The 26752-nt window shown below is 40.6% G+C and overlaps 1 protein-coding gene across 5 annotated transcripts in view; it reads left to right on the plus strand.

Moving 5' to 3' along the window:
• DIP2C (DIP2 acetate--CoA ligase C (putative)) overlaps window positions 1-26431 on the plus strand; it is a 524374-nt gene extending 497943 nt beyond the window's left edge. For all 5 annotated transcript variants that reach the window (XM_089776776.1, XM_006111894.4, XM_006111897.4 and 2 more), the window contains 5 exons: window positions 11843-11900; window positions 14076-14150; window positions 15902-16076; window positions 17593-17716; window positions 22926-26431. In XM_089776776.1, the coding sequence (XP_089632902.1) occupies window positions 11843-11900; window positions 14076-14150; window positions 15902-16076; window positions 17593-17716; window positions 22926-23178 (685 nt within the window). In that variant the 3' untranslated portion in view covers window positions 23179-26431. The remainder of the gene's footprint in view (window positions 1-11842; window positions 11901-14075; window positions 14151-15901; window positions 16077-17592; window positions 17717-22925) is intronic.
• Window positions 26432-26752: the final 321 nt, after the last annotated feature.

The following is a 26752-nucleotide window of genomic DNA, read 5'->3' on the forward strand; positions in this document are numbered from 1 at the left end:
CTTATATTTAGCTTGTGGTCCACCATAACCCCTAGATTCCTTTCTACCGTATTCCTTTCTAGACAGTCGCTTCCCATTCTGTATGTGTGAAACTGATTGTTCCTTCCTAAGTGGAGAACTTTACATTTGTCCTTATTAAACTTCATCCTGTTTACCTCAGACCATTTCCCCAATTTGTCCAGATCATTTTGAATTATGACCCTATCCTGCAAAGCAGTTGCAACTCCTCCCAGCTTGGTATCATCTGCAAATTTAATAAGCATACTCTGTTTGCCGATATCTAAATCGTTGATGAGGATATTGAACAGAACCGGTCCCAAAACAGACCACTGCAGAACCCCACTTGTTATACCTTTCCAGCAGGATAGTGAACTATTAATAACTACTGTCTGAGAACGGTTATCCAGCCAGTTATGCACCCCCTTATAGTAGCCCCATCTAAGTTGTATTTGCCTAGTTTATTGATAAGAATATCATGCGAGACTATATAAAATGCCTTGCTAAAGTCTAGGTATACCACATCCGCCTTGTTATCCTATCAAAAAAAGCTATCAGATTGGTTTGACATGATTTGTTCTTTACAAATCCATGCTGTCTGTTCCCTATCACCTTATTAACTTGCAAGTGTTTGCAGATGATTTCCTTAATTACTTGCTCCATTATCTTTCCTGGCACAGAAGTTAAACTGATTGGTCTGTAGTTTCCTGAGTTGTTCTTATTTCCCTTTTTTATAGATGGGCACTATATTTGCCCTTTTCCAGTCTTCTGGAATCGCTGCTGTCTCCCATGATTTTCTAAAGATGATCGTAAAGGCTCAGATACCTCCTCTATCAGCTTCTTGAGTGTTCTAGGATGCATTTCATCAGGCCCTGGTGTCTTGCAGGCATCTAACTGATTTTTAACTTGTTCTTTTTTTATTTTATCTTCTAAACCTACTCCCTTTCCACTAGCATTCACTATGTTAGACATTCCTTCATCCGACTTCTTGGTGAAGACAGAAACAAGTCATTAAGCACCTCTGCCATTTCCAAGTTTCCTGTTACTGTTTCTCCCTCCTCACTGAGCAGTGGTCCTTGGTCTTCCTCTTGCTTCTAATATATTTATAGAATGTCGTCTTGTTTCCCTTAATGCCTGTAGCTAGTTTGAGCTCGTTTTGTGCCTTTGCCTTTCTAATCTTGCCCCTGCATTTCTGTATTGTTTGCCTGTATTCATCCTTCATAATTTGTCCTGTTTCCATTTTTTTATATGCCTCCTTTTTTATTTTTAGATCATGCAAGATCTCCTGGTTAAGCCAAGGTGGTCTTTTGCCATATTTTCTATCTTTCCTACGCTGCCGAATAGCTTGCTTTAGGGCCCTTAATAATGTCCCTTTGAAAAACTGCCAACTCTCTTCAGTTGTTTTTCCCCTCAGTCTTGCCTCCCATGGGACCTAACCTACCAGTTCTCTGAGCTTACCAAAATCTGACATCTGAAATCCATTGTCTCTAACTTGCTGTTCTCCCTTCTACCATACCTTAGAATCACGAACTCTATGATTTCATGATCATTTTCACCCCACCTGCCTTCCACTTTCAAATTCTGAACCAGTTCCTCCCTATTTGTTAAAATCACATCTAGAACACCTTCCCCCTCCCCCCAGTAGCTTTTTCAACCTTCTGAAATAAAAAGTTGTCTTCAATGCAGTCCAAGAACTTATTGGATATTCTGGGCCCTGCTGTGTTAGTTTCCCAACATATGTATAGATAGGTGAAATCCCCCATCACCACCAATTCCTGCGTGTTGGATGATTTTGTTAGTTGTTTAGAAAAAGCCTCATCCATCTCTTCAGCCTGGGTAGGTGGGCTGTAGTAGACCCCTAGCATGACATCACCCTTGTTTTTTACACCTCTTAGCCTAACCCAGAGACTCTCAACACATGTCTTCTATGTCCGTCTCCACCTCAGTCCAAGTGTGTACATTTTTAATATATAAGGCAACACCTCCTCCCTTTTTTCCCCGCCTATCCTTCCTGAGTAAGCTGCACCCTTCTATATCAATATTCTAATCATGTGTATTATCCCACCAAGTCTCTGTGATGCCAACAATGTTATAGCTGCATTTATTTATTAGCACTTCCAGTACTTCCTGCTTATTACCCATGCTTCTTGCATTTGTATATAGGCATCTAAGATACTGATTTGATCTTGCCTCCCAGTGCTGCCTTGTCCCTCCTTTCTCTCTGCTATTATAGCCCACACTCCCTCCCATTTCCAACCCAACTCCCAGGTCTCCATGTTCTTCACTTACCCATGGGCTTTGGTCACCGGTCCCTGTCAAACTTAGTTTAAAGCCCTCCTCACTAGCTTAGCCAGTCTGTATCCAAATACAGTCTTCCCTTTCCTCGAAAGGTGAACGCCATCCCTGCTTAGCAGTCCTTCCTGGAATAGTGATAGTCCTGTCTTTTCTTCCTGGAGTAGCATCCCATGATCGAGGAAGCCAAAGCCCTTCTGGCAACACCATCTTCGCAGCCAGTCTTTCACCTTCAGGATGCACCTGTCTCTGTCTGGGCCCCTACTTTTGACAGGAAGGATCGAAGAGAATACCACCTGCGCTACAAACTCCCTCACCTGTACACCCATACTTCATTAAGGTGTGCTGATAACAAGGAGGAAGCAGAAGTTGGTAGCTTCTGCCAGTGATTAGACAAACTTGACAGGTACTCCACCTGCCTTCAGAAATATTTTGCTAGAATTGACAAACATTGAAATGTAATTAAACCATATCTTCATGTCAAGGATAGTACTTCCTGACCACTTTACACAAGATACTCTTGCCAATAATTGTGTTTTAAGAACTTCCAATCTAAGCAAACAAATTGTGGTAAATACCTATTTGAGAACAAAAACAAAAATAGTGTGAAGTCATTCTCCCTCTGGGAGTATGTCTACACTACCCCCCTAGTTCGAACTACACGAATTTGAATTTCCCGGGCTTCATTTGCATGAAGCTGGCCGGTGCCATTTTTAAATGCCGGCTAGTTCGGACTGCGTGCCGCGCGGCTACACGCGGCACGAACTAGCTAGTTCGGATTAGGCTTCCTAATCCGAACTAGCTGTACACCTCGTTCCACGTGTACAGCTAGTTCCACAGGTGTACAGCTAGTTTGGATTAGGAAGCCTAATCTGAACTAGCTAGTTCGTGCCGCGTGTAGCCGCGCGGCACGCAGTCCGAACTAGCCGGCATTTAAAAATGGCGCCGGCCGGCTTCATGCAAATGAAGCCCGGGAAATTCAAATCCCGGGCTTCATTTGCAACTCCGTATGACTACATTACCCGCCCCTAGTTCGAACTAGGGGGGTAGTGTAGACATACCCTGGCTAATGTGGCTCACTAGAATTCCAGTTCAAACTTGTATGCAGCCACAGATGCTGGCTCTACCAGATTTCCTTATGACATATGCACAAGGAAAAATACTTAGTTTTAATTTAGAAAAAATCATATTAAGTACATGGTTGTCCTACTGCTGGTGAGAAAGAGGAAAGAATTTGAAAAAAGGACCAAAGTAAGATCTGAATTTAATAATTGATATATAAGTGCAGAGCACTTTATGGTGGGTCAATGTAAGTGTTAAACAAATATCAGGGTAGGTGAATCACTGATAAAATATCCAGTCACACTATATATAACCATTGTAAATTTAATAATCTGATAAGGAGACTTGGGGCACATCTAAACTACATTCCTCCTTCGAAGAGGAATGTAAATGAGGCCGATCGAAAATTCAAATGAAGCGCAGATTTACAAATCTCACGCTTCATTTGCATAATCGTGTGAGTGCGCTTTTTTGAAAAAGGGTTTTTCGAAAAATAAACTGCAGTCTAGATGGGTTCTTTTGGAAAATAAACAGCCCTTTTTCAAAAGAACCCATATACCTCATTTTTTTCAGGAGTACAAGTTGCGTCAAAAAGAGGGTTTTTTTTGTTTTTGTTTTTTGTTTTTTTTAAAGAACGCTGTCTAGACTGCGGTTTCTTTTTTGAAGAAATCTCACATGATTATGCAAATGAAGCACGAGATTTTTAAATCCGTGCTTCATTTGAATTTTTGATCGGCCTCATTTACGTTCCTCTGTCGAAGGAGGAATATAGTTCAGACGTGCTCTTGGAAATGCCTTAGAAATTGCAAATACATGGAACTGCTGCAAACTGTTGCACTTCCTACTCATTATTAGGGATGTAAGATAGCAAGTAATAGAATAGTGAAGTAACTGCATTCATTCTTATACGTTACTTGACTGTTCTATAGTCCACAGGAGTGGACTGGCAGCCAGTCCTCCAGCCCCACTCCCAGGGAGCTCCCTGCCACCCTGCGCCTCTGTATCAGAGGCAGCAGCGTGAGGTGCCAGGTGGGAGCTGGTCTGTGAGGGGACCCAGTGTAAAAACCAGCTCCCCTTATGAACTGGCTGCCGTGAGGTGGTCTGTGGTGACCCAGGCTGGCTGCAACAAAGGCTGGTCTGGCAGCAGCCCCTTTCCGCAGGGGGTCCCAGCTCCCCGTGGACAGAGGCTGCTGCTATATGGGATGTGGAGCAGCCACTGCCTGTGGCGAGCCTAGACCCACCGGGGGCAGAGGCTGCTTCGGAACAGCCTCCCCCCCACTCCTCCCACACTGCTGCCTCTGATAAAGGCAGCAGTCGGTGGGGCTCAGGTGGCACTGTGGAGCCCATACTGGAGGGAATCAGCTTTCAAGCCAGTTCCCCCTAGCACCAGTTCCTGCTCCCCTCACCTTGCTGCCTCTGATACACAGAGGCAGCGGGAGGGGGGGGAATACAAGTAGTCAGGAAGATTAACTGATACACTAGGCTTATCAGTTAATTGTATATTCGGCTACTCCTTCACAACCCTCCTCACTATCAGGAATTTTTTCCTACCGTTGCCTTTGTACTGAGGTCCAGGAACTGTTCTGCTGCAAGTTTGAAAGTAAGCTATTGATATTTGATATTTAGAATAATGCAGAGATGGGAAGCTGAAAATTGGATTGAAAGAGCTGAAAATGTTGCAAATAAAAATTATCCAAGTGGTTTGGAGAAGGAGGGTTTTTACTGTCCGTAGTGGGTACATTTTGTAAATTCCAAGGTCTGTTTGTTTAGAGAACTGAAATTCACTCTAAAAATTCCAGAATAAGAATTACAGCTCTAATTCTTTTGAGGGTTTCTTGTGCTGTGCTAAAGCCATCAAAGCCATATTGGACTGGTTAGGTTGTTTAACCTGAGATGCAGTGGTAGTTTAGATTCAAAATTTGGCTTTTAAACTGTTTTAACAGAATATATGATCCCAAGTTCACAGCCTTTTGCACGCTGATGACACCTCATCTCCCAGAACCAGCCAGCTCACCATGTGGCACGATGCCTTCCCTTACTGCCATTCCTTAGCACTTAAGTGCCACCAGAGCCGCTTTCTCCATTGCTCTGCGACATCCTGTTTGGGGTATAATTAAGGTTAAGTTTTTTTTTCCCCACAGTTATTTTTAGTATAAGTCAGGGCCAAGTCACAGGGAATAAATAAAAATTCACAGGAGCCTGTGACTTTTACTATAAATAGCTGTGACAAAATGGGCCTGGTGCGGAAGGAGCAGTGGAATGAGAGCCCAGGCTCCACTGAAGAGAGATGAGGCCAGCACCTGCCACCTGGCTCAGAGCTCTGGGGTCCCCCCACAGGCTCAGAGCTCTGGCCTGCCACCTTCGGGCTGGAAAGGCCATAAAGCTCTCTGAAAGTCAAGGCATCCGTGACTTCTGACACCTCCATGACATGCTCTTAGCCATAATTATAAATGGAAGCAGTTTCACCAGCACTCCTCCTGACTCTGGAATAGTATTTTGAGCAATATCTGTGATTAACTGTGGCTTGTTAACCTCATGAAACCAGGCCAGGGCTTTTAATCTGTCACCTGAGACACTGAAATTAGGGGAAGGGGGGTTCTGATTTCCTGTACGGTAAATACTGCATATAGCACAGATGTTTGCAAACTCTGGGATGTGCCTCTAGGGAGCCATGGGTGTGCACCAGGAAAGACGCCAGTTGCCTGTCTTAGGAGTGGAGTACTGCTGGAGGAGATTCTGAACTCTGCTTAGCCTAGGGGTAGGGCAGAAGGAGCCAGAGCTCTGCTTGGGGGTGGAGAGGAGAGCATGAACAACAGGGGAAGCAGCTTGTGGGGAGTTCAAAGTAAAGCTCTTAATTCAAATTAGCTGCTAAACCTCATTCCAGGAGGAATAACAGCTAATTCGAGTTAGGGCTTTACTTTGAATTCCCATTTCACTTCCGCGTGTGAACACGGGCAGTTATTCCGAGCTAGTCAATTACCAAAAATGGCGACCGCCCGGGAATATGCTAATGAAGCGCGGGATATTTAAATCCTGCACTTCGTTTGCAATTTCGGTCGCCCTCATTAGCCTCCCTAGTTCGAACTACAGGGCTAGTGTGGACATACCCTTATTGCAGAATAGAGCAGAAGAATTACTTCTTGTGTTTTGCTCACAAAATTCCTATTAATGCATCCCAGAATCATGTTTGCTTTTTTGCAACAGTGTCACACTCTTGACTCATATTGAGCTTTTATGGTTCACTATGACACCTAGATGCTTTTGCAAAATATTCCTTTGTAGGAACTCATTTCCCATTTTGTGTTTGTACAATGGATTGATCTTTGCTACATGGGGTACTTTATATTTATTCTTATTGAATTTCATCCTATTTACCTCCAACCATTTCTCCAGTTTGTGCAGATCATTTTGAAATTATAACCCTATACTCAAAATCACTTGCAACCCCTCTCAGTTTTGTATCATCCACAGACTTTATAAGCATACCCTATATTTCATAATTTAAATAATTGATGAAGGTATTGACTATAACCCGTCCCAAAACTGATATATGTGGAAACCCATTCATTATGCTCTTCCAGCATGACCGTGAACCATTAATAACTGCTCTCTGAGAACAGTTATTCAATCACTTATGCATCCAAGTTATAGTAGCCCCATCTATGTTGTATTTCTCTAGTTTATTTATGAGGACATGCAAGACTGTATCAAATGCTTGACAAATGTCTAGATATGCCACATATACTACTTCCGCTTCATCCACAATGCTTGTTATCTTGTCAAAGAAAGCTATCAGGTTGGTTTGACAAGATTTGTTCTTGACAAATCCATGCTATTACTTATCACCTTTTTATCTTCTCCATGTTTCCAAATGGATTCCTTAATGATTTCCTCCATTATCTTTCCTGTCACAGAAGTTAAGCTGACTTCTGTTCCGTGGGTTGCCCTTATTTTCCTTTTTATAGATGGGCATACATTTGCCTTTATCCAGTCCTCTGGAATCTCTCCCATGTTCGATGACTTTTCAAAGATAATAGGTAATGGCTTCGATACCTCTTCAGTCGGCTCCAAAGATTGCAACTGCAGCAAAGTTACTGTTTCTTAACAGTAGCTTAAAACCTGTAAGGCATCACCTGTCAAAACCAAAACTTTAAATTCTACCCAGGAGCCACACATATAAAGGAAAGTGTTTTATGCTTAACCACACTCACTTAATATGCAGGCACAATGCAACTGTCTAACATCAGCTTCCACATTATCTCACAAGAGGTACCACTGCAGTAGTTCAGTCTGAAAGTGATGAAGGCTTGGATAAGTGTAAAACATCCTCACTCTTCCTGCCAGGCAGAGTACTTTAGGGGGAGTCTTCCTAATTTGTTTTCGTAGAAATATCAGGCTGGAAAGAACCTGATGAGGTCACCCCTGTTTTATGCACCCCGTGCCCACACTGAGGCAGGTGGCAAAAGAAGTAACAGTATTTCTTTCATATTGTTGCATCAATATTTGTGGCGTTTCATTAAGTACATCCTTTATTTGTTGTTACTTACACTCTTCAAGTCTTAAAACACAAGTATATTTTTATAATTTCATAATAAAACAGCAGGAGTCTATGCCACGCCCCCACCCCAGCACCACCACTCACCGGCCGGGGCTGGCAGAGAAGGTGCAGGCCGGGCAGCTGCAGCCCACGTGGTGCCACTCCCTGTCCGCACTGCACCAGGGCATGCCAAGAAGAGGTAGAGTGGGGAGGGCAAGAGAGGGGCAGAGCAAGGGAAGGGCAGGGGCAGAGCAAGGGGGCAGGGAGAGGTAGGGCCAGTGTCCCCACTCCTTCCTCTGTCACCAGTTGCCAATGCACACACAGAATATCTGAAACATTTTACTGAAAACATTTTCCTTTTTGGCACTAACAACAAAACCAGCTCCCCAAACCCGGCGTCCCCTAAAACCTAAATCTCTCTTGCTTCAAATTAAACCAATTGCTTCTTATCCTACCATTGGTAGATGGGAAGCACAGCTGATCACTCTCTTCTTTATAACGGCCTTTTGCATATTTGAAGACTGTCATCTGGTCCCCCACCCTCAGCATTTTCTAGACTAACTATTCATTCAACCTGTCCTCAAAGATCATATTTTCTAAATTTTGGGTCAGTTTTGTTGTTCTCCTCTGGCCTACTTCCAATTTGTTCACATCTTCCTTGAGGTGGGGAACATCGATCTGGACAGTCTTCAGTTGATGCCTCAACAGTGCTGAGTGGAGCAGAACATTTGCCTCCTGTGCCTTATATACAGCGCTCATGGAGTGACATTTGCCTTTGTCACAACTGCATCACACTGTGGTCTCATATTCAATTTGTGATCCACTAAAACCTCCAGAGCCTTTCCTGTGGTGCTGTTGCCTATCCACTTATTCCCTATTTTATATTGGGCATTTGATTTTTGCTTCAAAAGTGTAGTACTTGGCACTTGGGTATGTAAAATCGTTAATGTTTTCTGGAGGGTTTTTTAATTGGACTTTAATTGACCTGAAAGGATTCCTTAAACAGATGTTTGTGTTCTTCTGAATTCTCATAGTGCATGTTACCACCTCTATAAAACATTTATTTTAATCAGGAACAGCTTGAAACTTAAAAAAAAAAAAAAACCAAACCTGTGGCTTGTACAATACTCATGTCACCAGTCAAATTAATCCTCATTATTGAGCAAAGAGATCTGTCTGGAAACTTATTGTTTTTATTTCCCTACTTTCATGGTCTCATATGGTTCAAGTTTCATAGAATAGACTCAGTTATCTAGGACAGGGGCTCCTAATCTTTTTTCTTTCTGAGGCTCTATCTAACTTTCTATAACAACTCCCTGGCCTACCAGTGCCTGCATACAAAAGCTGGGACCAGTGTTAGAGGGTAGCAAGCAGGGCTATTGCCTGGAGCCCAAATGCCACAGGGGTCACTGCAAATCTCAAATCCTCAGGCTTTGGCTTTAGCCCTGCACAACAGCACTTGGCCTTTCTGCCCTAGGCTCTAGTGAATCTGACAATGACCTTGCTTGCTGTCTGCCCAGGGGGCCACAGAGGAACTGGGGGGGGGGCGTGGCCCAGACTGCAAATAGTGGTAAGAGTGTGGGATGGGGCGCCCTGTTGCAAGTTCATGCTATGCCTGAAAACTCGATGCTTGAGCCCTGCTGTAGTACTCATGACTTAGGAATTACAGTATGTGTCAGTTCAAATTTGCCTTCTTCATTTCTCTAATATTGTGTATTTGTCTGAAAATTAAGAACATGACAGCATTGTATACTGAAGTGCATGTTTAGTTACCCACATGATTAGGTACAGTGCAAAACAAATGACTGGAACTCAGGTGTTCTGCACTATTATTTTATTCAAAATATATTTCAGCCACAGCTGTCTCACTTGCTTTCTGCCTGGTTAGAGCTGAGCAAGCTATTTGTAGCAGGCCCTTTTTGGTTGCACATTTCCCACAGACAGACTTGAATTTCTTCGTCCAATTGCAGGCAATTCAGCTGTGCCTCACTTCCTGAAGTTACTAGAGCCTGTTCAGAATTGTCTACAAGGCACCAGCGTCTGGCCATGCCCCTCTCACCTTCACACCAGATTCTTTCCCCCACAAAATTATGGACAAAAGCTGTGCTCCAGCACTCCTGCCTGCCTGTCCATTGCAATCCTAGCTGTTCTGGCTGGTTTGAGGGTCAACAGTGAGAGAAATATTTCCCACACTTTCCTCTTTCTGCAGGGGCTAAAATGTCCAAGGCTTTCTTTTCCAAGTAAAACCATTCACTAAACCTTTTGTTCCTTCTTCCCTGTGATGGCAGAGCAAGCTGAGGTGTAAGTGGTACTCTGCCTGTAAGTTGAGCAAGTGATAAATCTCAAAACTGCCATGATTACTCCTAGCCCATACTCCCTTCTGTGTACCCTGGATAGGAGTTTGGATAGTTTGTTTAGGGCAGGCATGTCCAAAGTCCGGCCCGCGGGCCAATTGCAGCCCGTGTTCTGGTTTAATACGGCCCCACAGGTAATTTGGCAATATCAATCTTTTATGGCCCCCAACGAATCCATATGTATTGAGATGAATACATTGTAAAATCTGTTAATGTCAGTTGGTCTAAATCAGTTATAAATATATTTGGACACAACATGTATACTTGGTGTTATGTTCCTGTTCATATGTTTTGAACTTAAAAGTTGACAGACAACCTTTATTACCAATAATATGTAATGTACTTTACAATGTTCCTGACATATATTTCAGCTTCCTGGATTTTTTTTTCATCTGGCCTTCAGATATGAAAGGCAGAGTGATTTAACACCTGTTTAGATTTGTCATCCATGTGACGAAATGAAAAGTATGCTGTTTGCAATAAACTTTGCATAAAATAGTTAATTTGCATTTAATTTTAATGGTTCAAAGAATGTCAGGCAAAATGGTCGGCCCTCACGCATGTTCACTTCATCAAATCTGGCCCTTTTTGAAAAAAGTTTGGACTCCCCTGGTTTAGGGCCTTCGCTTAACCATAGCAATGCACATGCATCACTAAGATTCCTTCAACAAGTTTTGTAGTGAAGGTTGGTTTTCTTAGGACATCTTATCAGACTGTTCACACTGATCTAGTCCTCTCCAAGAGTAAGTCCAGTAATTTCTCCTGAGGTCAATACACTTCTAACAGGAGAATCCCATGGTGCCATACCAGTTTCTCCAGTACACATGTGAATCACTTGGCAAGGAAGGTAGCATTTCTAGGGAGAGTAAGAACCCAAATGTTTCAACTAGGAAAGAGGTCAGTCCCAGACAGCAAATAAACTTTCCCTTTCAAAAATGTGTTGGTTGATTAACATGTTTGCTAAACAGTCTCCCCACTGAAAATAATTAAACAAAGGTTGCAATTACAGACCTATATCAGTCTGGTGTTTAGTTGTAGTAACAGAGATGTAGCCATGTTAGTCCGGTCTTGCTGAAACAAAAGACAGGACTATGCAGCACTTTAAAGACTAACAAGATGGTTTATTAGTTGTGAGCTACTCACTGTGACCATGTCTTTCACTGCTAGGAACATGATTGGTCACCTACGCCACAAGTTGCTGTGCCTTCACTGGATGACTGAAACCTTTATAACGAGATTGTGGGGAAACTGAAGATTTATTCTTTTTGTTGTGAACAGATTTTTCAATTCCTTTGAATATTCTACGTACAAAAAGTCTACTGAAAATAAATAAAAGGCTGGAAATACTTCTACCAAGTTTTATTTTTTAAACAAATATTCATTGATGCCTTTTTTTCATTATTCTCCTGGCTATGTTTATAGGGTTTCCTAATATGAATAGTATTTATCATTAGCACAAATGTCAGACTTTCCAAATGTATGTTCAGTATTGCAACCATGACGGCATCCTAGATCCTTTTTGTAAAAATACCCAATAGAAGTAAAATACCCATATATGCAATCGTGTCTGATGCATGCTATTATTATATATATTTTACAGAGTTCGTTTAGTAGAGAGAGGATCGCCTCATAGTTTGCCCCTAATGGAGTCAGGAAAAGTAAGTACTGTACTGACCATGTCTTCTGCACTCTTAAAGGTTTCTTTGATTTTCACTCTGTTAATTTTTCTGAAGTGAATTTGGTGCTCAGGAAAGCTCTGACAGCTGTACAGACAGCAGTCCTGTCATTTATCCACCGAGAAGTTACAGCACAGTAGCTCTAACAGAGCTCTTAACACTACTCCAGCAACTTTTCTCCCTCTATTATGAGGGAATTGCTTCCTACTCCTGAGATAGTAGCCCAGTCTCTGCCTATTCAGTCCTCTCAGGCCAGGTCTACACTAGACCTGGAAGGTTAGGTTAAGGTACGCAACTCCAGATTTGTAAAATTGGTAGCTGGAGTCGACTTACCTAAAGCCAAGCTTGGCTCTGTCTTCACAGAGGGAGGCCGAAAGGAGCAAACGCTCCCATCTGCTTCCCATAGTTCTTGCAACTGTGAGGAGTACTGGTGCCTAGTGGAGCTGTCCTAAGCATTCAGTTTAGTAGGTCTTAACTAAACCCACTAAATCGAATGCCAGAAGATCGATCCCTGGCATGGCAAGTGAAGACGTGGCCTCAGTTGCTTTTCAGAAAACTACTTGCAGCTTTCTAGGCAGTTATGGTTTTGATGATGACACATGTCCACTGGAAATTGGACTGAGACCACCAAGACATTCCTACATTCTTCATAGGCCACCATACTTCTGGGGGCAGGGCATCTTTGGCGTCTGTGGGAGGCAGTATGGGCTAGTGGTTAGCCAGTAGTAGAGTCAGGTACAGAACTCAGGTCTATTGAATCCCTGTCCATTGATCTAAGTAGGTGATTATGGGCAAGACATTTCACCTCCCAATGCCTTGGTTTCCTTCTCTGTAAAATGGGATGATTCTGATTGTCTGTATAAAGCACTATATAAGAACTCCTTATTTATTTGTTACTACTAAGTTGGGCTAAATTTGAACCAGTCAGTGAATGGTTCCGTTATTGCTAAGTTGAGTGTCCAGACAATCTTCCTTAAAGAACTGAAACAGAAACTCTTGGCACCATGATACAGTGAAAGCTGAGTTTATAGACTGTTTGGCTTTGGGTCAGCAGACTCCCTACCTGACTCCATGTGGTTCCTCAGAAGTGGTTACTGGTTCCTGCTGCTCATAGTCAGAGCAACAGCCTTGGGGGCACCATGTATTCCCTTGCTCTGCCCCCACCCTGTGCACTGACTCTACAGCTTCCATTGGCTGGGATCCACAGCCAGTGTGAGCTGCAAGGGTGGTGCCTGCCGGCAGGGTCAGCATGCAAAGCTGCCTCATTGCCCCTCCACCTAGGAGCAGCAGGGAATATCACCACTTTCAGGGAGCCTTCCAAGGTGAGCGCTTCCCAAATCCAGCACCCTAACAACCTTCCCCATCTCCAGTCTCCTGCCCTGAGTCCCTTCCCACATGCAAACTCTCTCCCAGAGCCCACATCTCCCACACCCCAACCGTTAGCGCTGAGCCCCTTCCTGCATTCAAACTCCCTCCTCCTACTAGTTAACCAGAATTTTTAACTTATTGGCACCTCCTATTCCCTCAACATGCCAGGTAACAAAGCTTGGACTGTGTATATTCATTCATTCTCCCCCTATCAGTGTTATCTTTGCCATCTGTTCTGATAGTATCTGAGCACCTTCCATAGGAACCAATAGCAAAGTCCCTAGTAGATTTCCTGGGGTCACCAGTACTTGTCCCGTTTTTTAGTTAAAATTTTATTTGGGGGTAGAGATTTTGGTTTGGATTATTTTAAAACTTATTCAGTATTTTTAAAATTTATTTATTTTTGGTAAGAAAAGCATGTCAGTGTTATGTCATTCTTACGACTGAAAGACTTTTACAAAGAGTCAGATTGGCAACATTTCCTAAATACAGTTATTCAGGATTGGCTTATTCTCTTAAGCGGGTTTCTTCTACAACTGAATCCCTTGAGTGATAAGTGGAAAGCAAGGGATTTTCTTATCAAAACCTGTACTGGCAGCAATATGTAACAGCACTGTATTAGGTGTATCTATGACAACTAGATAATGCCATTCCTTAAATAATATGTCAGGTTTTTTAAGGAGTCAGATAAAGTGCTTCTGAGGACAAGAATCATTTGTATAGTTACATAAGCAGACATGTACATCATCTGGTTTCTTACAGAATATGACTCACTTTGTCTTTCAATAGATCCTCCCTGGTGTTCGCATCATTATAGCTAATCCTGAAACAAAGGGACCCTTAGGGGATTCTCATCTTGGTGAGGTGAGTCACAAAAATTGCCCCTTAGTCTGTTTGTAAATTAAATTATAGGAACAAAATCCATTTTAATCAAGTTAAATGAATTCTTTAAATAAATATAAAGATATTGTAAGATCAGAAATATCTGTACAACATACAGCTTTATAATGTGTGAAATTAACAGGAAAAAAGTTGCTGTTGCTATTAAAAACCTTTTTCTTGTTGAACTTGAAAAATATGAGTATCTCTTTAAGAAGAGTACAAATTTTTTTAAAAAAAAACCTTGTTTTTTCCTTCTTAATTTTCTACTTATTACTTCTGACAAAACCTTAGTTGGAGCAAAGGATATTTCTTTGATTAGTCTAACTCAGGGGTGGGCAAATTCCGGCCCACTGGCCGGATCCAGTCTGCAGGGTTAGTCCCTGGCAGGCTCTCACTGCCATTTTTACCTGTGCCTCTGCAGGTGTCGGAGGATCGCAGCTCTGGTTGGCCGGGAATCGCCATTCATTGCTAACGTGAGCAGCGGCGGCCCGGTCCGTGGCACTTCCTGCCACTTGCATTGGCTGTGAACGGTGATTCCTGGCCAAGCAGAGCTATGATTTTCAATACCTGCAGAGGTGCAGAAAACATACTGGTGGTGGCCCACCTTGGCCTAACTTCAGCTAACTGGAGTTGTTTTATGATCATGATAACGTAAAGCACTAAAATGTTCTGCTTAATATAGTTTAGCAAAGCTGTGTGCATTTTCTGTTTAGTTCATGTTTCACTGAATAATAAAATTGAACTTAGATTGTTTGATTTTCAATGAGCAAATCAGAATTTCAATAAATAAAATAATTTGTATGGTCATGATTAAAATAACAGTACAACTTTTGAGAATATGTGATACTTCCCCCAAAAACAAGTTAATGAAATCCCAGAGTTGTATGCTAAGGCTGGAGAAGAATATTTTATCTAAAAATCCTGTCAGTGTCTTTTTCATTATTCAAAAAAAGGTAATTTGTCTCGCTTAGTTCTGCTTTGCCTGACTCTCAAGAGTTGTGAGGCTATCTTTAATATTTTGAAGATGAAAAGTGCTTTGTAACTACTAACAGTATTATTGTTTGATAGCTAGGGGTCACACTCACCAAAGTAGTCTTATGGAGTGAGTTTGTGGCTGCTTTTATACCAGCTGAAAAGGCTGGGACCATGTAAACACTCTCTGAAAATCTTGGATCAAGCTGGGGAAGAATTTCCAACTGCACAGAGACTGTGAGAAAGACCTATCTGTAAATGTGTCATCAAAGGACTCCTCCAAGTGCTAATGTAGTAGGCACGAGTGGAAGGGGCATGTCAGTGCAGCGTCACAATAGAACACAACACTGTAGAAATCCTAGATAGCATTGCAGCTCGTGGCACAGTCCTATAACTGATAGAAATTAGAGAATTCTTGGGGCTTGTCTAAGTTATGCCAGAAGCCTCTTGAGCCCTCTGAGCAACCTCAGGCCATGAGGCTACAAAGGGTAGGCACTTCCCTGCGGTCGGAATCCTGGCTGCACCTTTAAGAGACATGGAACCTCACTCATTGACTTCAGCAAAGCTTCATGTGTAAGGCAAGCAGGATTCAGCCCTCAAATAAGTATAGAAATAAGGTGAGTATTTAATCAGAACACATCATGTTAAAGGGTACTCTAGACATATCTAGTTCTGATTGAAAATAGATGCAAGAATTTTCAAAAATACTTCACCCTGGATAGATGCTTTAATTAATGCCAGTGTAATTGCTTTTTACTTAGATATGGGTTCACAGTGCTCATAATGCAAGTGGATATTTCACCATATATGGAGATGAATCTCTGCAATCAGATCACTTTAATTCAAGACTCAGCTTTGGAGACACACAGACTATTTGGGCTCGGACTGGCTATTTGGGGTTCTTGAGGAGAACAGAACTTACAGATGCAAATGGAGGTAAGAACATGAGTTCTATCTATCTACAAATGTATGTTTATACATAGCTTTGAATGTGCTGTAAAGTTGTCCACTCATTCGTAGCCTGCTGTGTTGTAGGAATAAATGTTCACCATCAAATGCTCTATAATCCTCCGAAGAAGCATTTTCGAAATAGATGTCAATAAGAAAATAAAACAGTGGAACACAATGCCTGCCAAAAATGACTGCCTGGTTATATTTCTTTTCTTACATGTGGTTCTTTTGTATGTTTTCTTTACATGCTGTAAGCTCCATGAGAAAGAGACCTTCTGATGCTGCCAAATGTCTCTAAGCTTTTTGTCTGGAAAAACATGGAATGTTACATACATTGCCCCACTGCTGCAGTTGGATCTGCATGAACAGATCCTTTCTTATGGAACACTGCTGCGCAATTGAGACTTAGGCTTCTCACGGGGACACCCTCATCTAATAACCCTACAATTTCTGTGAAGCTGTTAACAAAAGTTGTCCTATTTTTGAACTCACCCAGTCTTTAGGACAGTAGAAGCAAATAATAGCAATTTACTGTAAGCTGTAGTGTGTAAATGAAGATATAGGGAATATTTTGGTTTATATCAGAGTAGCACAGGGCCATATTAATCGCTAGTGAGACATCCTATTTTTATATAAGCAAAGAAATGCTGTGAGGCAAAAGACAGTCTGTATGGCTGAAATTCCCTGATTGAGAAATTATTCTGACTGGCAAAATACAGAGACTGGCTATGAGGGTTGTGGAGATTGCTATAGTTTCCAATGTCTCAGCATTTGCTGTGCCCCTGGTAAGAACCAACTATCAAAGTGTAACTGCTGAAATGTTCAGTGATTACACATTTACTTAAACACATTTTAACATCCCTAATTCAAAGCTGCATGATATATTCAGATCCCAGAAGTGTCAGTTTTACTCATTATGCTTTAGAGGCAAATAAACAAACTGAAATAAAACTCACCGTGTGAAGCCTTAACAAGTAAGATTCCTTTGCTCTCCATGCACCCTTCTTAAGAACAAAGGTGTGATCTGGTGTCAGCTAAACATTTCTCTTTCTTCCATATTGTGCTCAGCAACCTGATAAATATAGTACTGCATAGGTACAAAATTAGTATCCGCATCTGCATCTTCAATAATTTGCGGATATCGGCATCCACATCTGTGGAAAGCAGATATAAAACAGATATCCACAAATTTCCATAGTTCTGGGTCCATAATTTGTATCTGCATCCATATCCACAAAATTGAGCCATAGATATACTCATCCCTTGATGTTGATATCTGTGGATTTGAAGGGCTTTACTGATTAGCTGTTGCCTTTCAACCCGCATTCCATTTCAATAATCATGAATGTAGGTAACTTGTAAAGGGCTTTCAAACTTTTAAAATTCAAGCATACTTTATAAATGGAATGTTACTATTTTACTTATTTACTACTGTGGACGTTTTATAATTTATTTAACATAGTAGAGATTTAAGTCATTGCTTTTCTCTCTCTGTAATTAGAGCGACATGATGCACTTTATGTTGTGGGTGCACTAGATGAAGCCATGGAGTTACGAGGGATGAGATATCATCCAATTGATATTGAAACATCAGTAATTAGAGCACACAAGAGCATTACAGAATGGTGAGTGTTTTGAAACACTGTGAGTCTTGCATCAAACTATAGTCTGTACAATAATTTTCTGTGATTCAGGAAATATGCAGTGTTCCAAGAGTTTATAACATGACCGTAAATATTCACTCTCTAAGCTAACACTTGATATAAACAGCTTTTATCAGGAGGGACCATTTTCTTTACAATTAAAAAAAAAAGTGACATGCTGTTTCATGATAATGGTGAATTGTTTGGGTTTTATTTTGAATTATTTTTAGTAGTGGGGTTTGGAAGTTTAGCTGTGTTTTCCTTAAGTGTGTTTTCCTTCTTCAGTCTTTTTTGGAATTCCTTTAGAAAGCAGAAAACAAGTTACGTTCATTATGGAGCTGAGACCAATTATTGATTAAATATCAAGATGTTGAATTAGTGATTAACTGCTTTTCCTAGGCATTTGTATAACACAATTCTTGGCATTTATATCAGTGGTCACCAACCAGTAGATTGGATCTACTGGTAGATCATGGAGCCTCTGACAGGTGATCCTGACTGGTTTGGCCAAGAGGCTATCAAGTACCAGCATTTCAGATGCCCCTCGCCCTACTGCTGCACACCTCCTGTCCTTTGCCTTGGAGCTGCCTCCACTCACCTTTGGGAGCCTCCTACTTGCAGGGCAGGGGAGGGAGAAGAGGGGCGCTGATGTCAAGGTGCCCCCTCTACCACCCTGTATCCTGTCTCGAGAGAGCAGAGAAGGGGGCACAATAGGACTTGGGATGGAGTTTGCTGGCTGCTTTGAGGAGTGGTGCAGGGCCAGGGCAGGGGAGAGCCTGCCTTAGCCCCCTGCACCACCACCCAGGAGTCACCTGAGGTCAGCAGGGCCCAGTCGGAGCCAGCTCTGAACCCCTTCCCCAGTCATGAGCCCCCCCATCTGCACCTCAGGTCCCTGCCCCAACCCCACGCACCCCTGCATCCAAACGCCCTCCCAGAACCTGCACCTAGAACCCCCTCCAGCACCACAACTTCCTGCCCCAAGCTCAGCTCAGTGCCCCTCCCACATGCCAAATCCCTTAATGCAAGACCAGAGCCTGCACCCCAACCCTCTGCCCTAGCCTGATGAAAGTGAGGGAGGACAGAGTGAGCAAGGGTGGGGCCTCGGAGAAGGGGCACAGAGAAGATGGGACAAGGGTATTTGGACTTGAGGTAGATCTTGGATTGCACTTAAATTCAAAAAGTGATCTCGTGCTTAAAAAGGTTGGAGACCCCTGCTTTAAATACTATGTAAGTGTAAGAGCCAAAACTGTACTTGCAAAAAGTATTGTGTGAAGTCACTAGGTAAAATTTTCAACAGTGCCTTTGTCCCCACTGACTTTCAGTGAGGATTTAGGTCCTTTTTGAAACCTTCACCCATTATAAGTATATATTTTACTTTCTGCCTAGCCGAGTGGTCTCCATCCTTTTTAAGCACAAGATCACTTTTAGAATGCAAGTCAGTCCAAGATCTACCTCAAACCCAAATACCTCTGCTCCACCTCTTCTCCAAGGCCCAGCCACTGGTCCACCCCTTCGCCGAGGCCCCACCCTCCTCACTCTGTACAGATGGGGGACAGAGTAACATCAGCATCCCCCTGCCTCTGTCTCCCCCACCCTGCACAACAAGCAGGAAGCTCCCAGGGGCAGTTCTGAGGCTCTGGGCAGGAGCAGCAGGACAGTGTGGGGAAGGGCAGCTGAAGGGCTGGTACTTGATAGCCTCCCAGACGGACCAGTCAGGATCACCTGTCAGAGGCTCCAAGATCTACCAGTAGATCCTGATCTACTGGTTGATGACCACAGACCTAACCTCTTCTAGACCCAGGGCATTATCTTTGTACCTGGGGTCAATGCAGAATTCTTGCTCATTCTGTTTTTCAGTATTTTCAGTAATTATGGGAAGAAGCATGCATGCACAGTGGAACTATAGATAGATAATTCCCATATCCATCTGTACTTAACATGTATTGTTAAAGAATGCAGAAGAATGTTACCATAACACATTTCTGTCTTGATGTCAGACTTAGCTATGCATCGGTATAAGCAAAACTTGCATTTTGAAACCATCTTTAATAATATAAGAAATCTTAAGAAATTATGTATGTGTTTGTAATTTAATTAAGAATACACAATGCTACCTCATTTAAACTAACCCTGGAAAGAGGAACAGAGCATATATCTTCGTTGCATATGAAAACAAGTGGTATTCCCTGTGTGTACAATAACAGAATATATAAGCCCACAGAAAGGATTTTGGGTACATTACGATACTCAGTTCCTTCTGAAACATTACAGCCACTTATTGGTATTTCAGATGACGTTAATATAATGGAATATTGCTGGCTTGGCATGAGGGACTTATTTCCAACTCATTGGCTTTCATTGTGTCTACAGAGCATGATTCCTGCTTTTTGTGGAAATGTAACCTTCATGTATTCCTAATTTTTTTTTCAGCTCAAGAATTCTAGAAAGCAAATATGTATTCAAAACATCGATGCATGTCTGCAACTTTAACATGACTTTAGCGGGGCCTCTGTGTGGAATGCATAAATATAATATGATCCATGACTGTACAGAGAGGTGTCTGTCACCAACAAGTTCTAGCCATTGCATGTGAAATGAGGTTCCGGCATCCCAAGCTCCATTGTTAGTTTACTCAGTGTCTAGAAAAATAATGCCTGGGGAACTTTGAAATTACATTCCAAAGGTTCCGAACTATCATCAGTGTTTAGGGCATAACGGCCAATATTTATGTATTTATTTTATTTATTTATTTACTTACTTACTTATTTTATTAGCCCCAATAAACCACATGCAAATATCCCCCTTTCCTGCTTTCCATGTGTCCAGCAGGATTGTGTATCAACAGAGTTGTATTTTCATGAAGTTTACATTTTGTGTTAAATAGTCAGAATCCCTCTATTAAATAATTCAGTTAAAATAGCTTTCAAACAAAATCCTACTTGTAAAAAGGCCAGTGTTTCTGATCTGCATGGGCAAAATAAGGTTGCTCCTGAGTCTTCCTCTCTTTATGCAAACATATGTAAGCAAACTTATATATATAAACAAACTGCACTTTTGTACTGCATACTCAATCCTTGGTTGTTCCTGAACATCAAATCATTACTTAATGAATGCATTAAAATAATACCTAGAATTCGACCCTTATAAATGAAAATGTCACTAATTCATATTGTAATTGTGGCTAGCCTTAGCCTGCTCTACTGTAATCTACAGGTGAGCATAGACGTGCTGCAACACCTTGATGTAGCAAGTGGCCAAGGAAGTAACTTCCTTTTGAATTTCTTGTTGCAAATGTTAATTTAGGTCATCTCAACATTAAGGCATGTGTATAAAGCAATCCATCAGTGTTCCAAGGCCTCATGGGAGAAGGTCTCCTTCCAGACTGACCACTGCTCTTGTTAATATCCCACATCATTCAAAACTCATTAGACATTCTGCTAAAATACAATTATAGATGAAAGCAGGTTTTTAGCAACATGAAGGCAGGAGGCAGCCACTCTGTCTACTTCTACTGAATTTCTAAGCCAATAGACACAAAAGAACTTTAATCCAACAAAATTTTGTGTGGTATACAAACTAATATTTTTTTAAGTACGTCTCTCCTGAAAGATACTTTTATAAGCTTTAGAAGAAAGCACACATTCTAAATTTTAGACATGGATGGATAACTGTGAGTGCTATGCATTTTCCAGAATCATAGACTATTAAAACTGGAAGGAACCTCAAGAGGACATCAAGTCCACTCCCCTGCACTCAGAGCAGGACCAAGTATCATCTAGACAAGTGTTTCTCAACCAGTGGTATGAATACCCTTATGGGTACTCGAGAGAAGTCTGGAGGATTTGTCAACACAACTGAAATTTGGAGAAAACTGAATTTTTGTTTTAAGTTTTACAGCGCTTTATTATTTTTGTACTTTTTACACCCCAAAATTTCATCTCCTGCCTAGCTACAATTGAGTTATTTTAAACAAATGTGCTGCAATGGTAGAAAAAACATTTGACTGAAAACTAGGTATTGGGGGTACTTTTTTTTTTTTTTTTGAAAAAGGGGTACTTTATTTAAAAAAAAAAGTTGAGAAACACTGATCTAGACCATCTCTGATAGGTGTTTATCTAACCTGCTCTTAAAAATATCCACTGATTAGAGATTCCACAACTTCTCTGGGCAATATTCTCCAGGGCTTAACTACCCTGACAGTTAGGAAGTTTTTCCCAATGTCCATCCTAAACCTCCCTTGCTCCAATTTAAGCCCATTGCTTCATGTACTATCATCAACAGTTACATGCTTTTAGGTACTTGAAAGCTGTTATGTCATGTCCCTCTTAGTTCACTTTTTCAGACTAAACAAACCCAATTTTTTCAATCTTCCCTCATGGTCATGTTTTCTAGACCTTTAATCATTTTTGCTGCTCTTCTCTGGTCCTTCTCTAATTTCTCCACATCTTTCCTAAAATATGGTGACCAGAACTGGACACAATACTCCAGTTGAGGCCTAATTAGTGCAGAGCAAAGCAGAAGAATTACTTCTTGTCTTGCTTACAATACTCCTGTTAACACAGCCCAGAATATTTGCATGATATCTGACTCCTTATCCACAAGACTTGCTAACTTATCAAAGAAAGCTATCAGCCTCGTTTAGCATGATTTGTTTGTGAGAAATCCATGCTATTATTTATCACCTTCTTATCTTCTAGATGTTTGCTCCATTATGTTCCCTGGCACACAAGTTAAACTGACTGGTCTGTAATTCCCTGGGTTGTCCTTATTTCCATTTTTATAAATGTAATGGAACAAGGACACTCTGAATTGGAGTTTTGATATCGGGATGTAATATAGTTGCACACCCCTAGGGCTGACTGAGGTTCTGGAGAATCTTTTGTACTTGGCTGGTAGTAGATAATGCAATTTAGGAAACTAGGACATAAGCTCATAAGTAAGGGAATAAAAGGTCAGCACTACATGTGGAATAAGTGTCATCTGTGGGGTTAAAGTACTTAACCTTACTGCACTACAGTTGAACTGACAGCACTGTCTCTACCTGTGAACGAATTCTCCCACAGTCTGTGATGTCTATCTGGAAAGCAGCCAGAAAGCGCAGTATATTTAAAGTGGAAAACATAGATCTGTCAAACCGGGAAGGAATCTGATAAACCAATCTTCTAATAATTATGTTTTTCATGTATTCCAGTGCGGTGTTTACCTGGACAAATCTGTTGGTCGTCGTAGTAGAGCTGGATGGATCAGAGCAAGAAGCCTTGGACCTGGTTCCTTTAGTCACCAATGTGGTCCTGGAGGAACACTATCTGATTGTAGGGGTCGTGGTGGTGGTGGACATTGGTGTAATTCCTATCAACTCCCGTGGAGAGAAACAACGTATGCACCTACGAGATGGATTTTTGGCAGACCAGCTAGATCCCATATATGTGGCCTACAACATGTAGTCTTGTATCTTAAGGCTTCCATGGACTTTTACTATAGATGTATAAAATTTTTTGGTGTCCACTAAAAATGTGCAGATAAGAGGGTGAGACTCATCAGAATGGAACTGTATCTATTATGACTTTTCACGATTTGCAGGAAATAAAATGTGAAATGTGTTTTCTTTTACCACTAAATTTTAGCACAGAAGGACTTAAGGGTACTGCCCTTCAGTTTGTTGGAAAAGCCCATTTTAGGTTCTTTTTCTTATTGGATGAAACTGCTTTCTGAGTAATTGTGGCTTTGTATTTTATGTTGAGTAAAGCTGAAGTAGCTAATTTTTCTATTCTGCCCTCCAAGTGGATTCTTTTTAACAATTTACATACTATGACAAATAATTATGTTCAGTTGTTTTGATGCATCATAAAAAAAACTTACAAATACAGATCCATTAATAATTTAAGCCATTTTAGATCCCACCATTTTAGGAAACTATGTAGAGGTACGAGGAAAATGCCCAAAATAGCACCTTCCAATTAGAGTTCTAGCAACTTTCTGTAAGAGATGCTGAAAGCACAAAGGCCAAAAAGCCTTTGATACTAGTGTTAGAATGGAACAAATTTATAAATAAGGTGTATTTCGGCAATGAACTTGCAAATATCTTTGTACTAAACTAAAAAGATAAAATAAGTTAACTACTTCTTCTGTAATTATGTACAAAATGTTTAATTTATTTTGATCTCTTTAGAAGTATAAAAGAAAAAAACATTCAAGAATATTAATCTCTTGTAATGTTTGCTAATATAAAAACAAAGTGTTGTATTATCTTGAGTGGATAGTATCACATCAAATATATATATATGAAATATAAATTCACTAATGACAAAAAAGATTTTAAAGTTTAAAATGCAGTACTTGTCACTTGCATGGTATCTCCCACTGTAGATAACCAAATGTTACTCACACTTTTTTTTGAGAGAGAGAAAGCAATCCTGGATTGCTAAGTATCCCTGTCTAAAAAAAATCCTCTAGATACCAGCAAGTGGAATTATTGCTGCCTTTAAGGCAGTGAATAAATTTAAGACTAAAAATGCACTGTACGATTTTTTTTGTTTGCCATGGAGTCAACAATAAATATATGTGCTGGCATGTGCATACACTTGTTAGACTTTAGGAAAGGCAGGTTGAAGAATAGCACTGTTTTGTATCTGCATAACTTTGTTGCACAATTTTTTCATCATTTTAGTTGATGTTTTTGTTGTGATAAGGAAAGGTTTTGGTGGTTATTTGCATAGAGTTAACAATTTGCCTCTCAGCTGGTCCACTTAGCTTGGTGGCTAAAACATCCAGTTTACACTTACAGAAAACTATTGGTCTTTAACTTACTCTTCAACTGAGAATAACACACAGTCATCATGATTGATTTAGCACAAATTGTGCTTCTGCTAACAAGTCCCTAGACCAAGTGAACTAACAGAGGAACTGAACTGCCCGTTTTAAGGAACTGAATCCCCAGGTCTCAGAAATGAGGCCACCAGTAGGGAAGAGCGGGAAAACACTGATCACAGCTGCCTTTATTTTACTGCCTTTGGGTAAACAAAATCTTCAATTTCCAGGTCCGATGTTTTTATTTCCTTTAACTTTCATAGTCCCTTCATTCCTTTGTAACTGAGTTGACTATGTGCGATCGAGAGTGGGGTTTACCAGCAGCAGTCCAAGAATGCTTTTTTTAATGTCCAAAATATGTTCATGTGCTGACTCTCGTTACCAGATATGCATGATTAAGATTGTTGCAGGGCAAACATAATCATTTTTATAACACGAATATGGGATGTATTTTGTCTGCCTTTGTGAAATATCAATGGCAGTGGACCCCTGCTAATGATAGTTTTGTTTGGCTTCTAAGACACAGTGCTGGTTGTTTAAAATCTCTTTAAAAGATAGGGACATTTTAGTCTGCATGTGCAGTACACAGAGCATCTTACTATGTAAGACTTGTTTTATTTCAGACCACCCTTTCAGATTTCACTGTCCTGTGAATAGTTCTTCTCATGCTCTGAAGACCAGTCCATATATTGTCACTGATTTTTCTGCTCCCAGAAAGAATAAAATCTGTTCTTCATGGCAAATTATTGTAAGGCTTCAGATGTTGATTGATTACAATCATAATTACAGTGTGTGAACTAACTCGTGAAGTCCTGCTATTGCTGATCTCAGTACTGCATAACAAATTTAGCTGTCATTTACAACATCACTTTAACCTTCACCATCAGCTTTACATTAATAGGAAAAACAACTGCAAATACAATTGTGAAACACAGTTAATAACAGATCTCTTCTGCGCCCTGTCATCCGTGGTTAAATTTTGAGTTAAGAGAAAAGGTAAACTGAGTTTCTAGTTTGGTTATGCAAGCAAAAGGAAGGAAACACTTAAGTACCATCAGACTGAGCAATAAAGAAGGATCGTTCCAGTTCCGTATTAGAAATTGTACTGTAGATAAACCATTCATGAGAATGTATAAAATGTTTGTCTTGTGACCTTGTGCTTTTGAAGTCAGACAAAACCATGTAATCAATTTGATGCACATGCACAAAAAAGAGGGTACACAATGAACATTTAAACACAAAACTAATCAAACAGGAGCAGATTCCTCATGGTGCTTGTTTATTATATATATTTAATCCTGCTTGACACTTTACCCAAGGGAAGACTGTCCCTTTTATCAGTTGAATGTTAGCAGCGTTATTTCATAGAGTGTGGTGACTGGTTAGAGAAATTCATGTAACTCAGCCAATCACAGTTTAACAAAAAATTTTATGTGCAAAGGACAGCAACCTTCTTGTATGTTAAACCACCAGTACGCTTTGTACATCTGTGATAACGCCTGTTTTATATTCAAATGAACAAATAAAAGCTTTTATTTTTGTTGCTCTGAAAATATCAGTTTCTTAATTAGTCATCTAAATATGAGTTTTCTGGAGCCACATGGGTTCTATGGAAGAATATAGCTATATTGTAATTTTATTTTGTTTACTTCTCTTGTTGCATAATTTATTAGTAAGATCATTATACTTTTAACAATGTTTAAATACTGGTGTTAGCATTTATTGCAAAAAGACTTTCATATGGCGACAAATGTTTTATGTGAAATGTTTTTTAATTCTTTTTAATATATTTAAATATACTGTTCACATTTTTGCTGAAAGTGTAAAGATTATTGTAAGCTTGGTAACATTTTGTGAGAAGCAATAACAAGCATTAGTACTGTAAAACTCCTCAAGTTTGTCACATCACTTTTATTGCAAGGAATTGCTACCAGCATATTTCAAATACATTATTCCTCTAGGTATGTTAAAACATTTTTTTGCTCTCTCAGATAGTGTGAAAATATATTACACATATAGTACATGGGTAACTGGTATACATCAAATATATAAGTACTAGACCTAAATAGCTCTCAAAAAAATTTGGATTCTCTCACTATAGCGTTGAAAACAACGTCACTATTATTTCAGTTGGTCTGCTCCAAAAATTCAGTGGTTTGGAAGCATCTCTACTCATGGCTAATAGTTTCTGGCTTTTGGAAACCAGTTACA

This window comes from Pelodiscus sinensis, chromosome 2, assembly GCF_052426305.1.
Source record: "Pelodiscus sinensis isolate ZL-2025 chromosome 2, ASM5242630v1, whole genome shotgun sequence".
In the NCBI taxonomy this organism is placed as follows: domain Eukaryota; kingdom Metazoa; phylum Chordata; order Testudines; family Trionychidae; genus Pelodiscus; species Pelodiscus sinensis.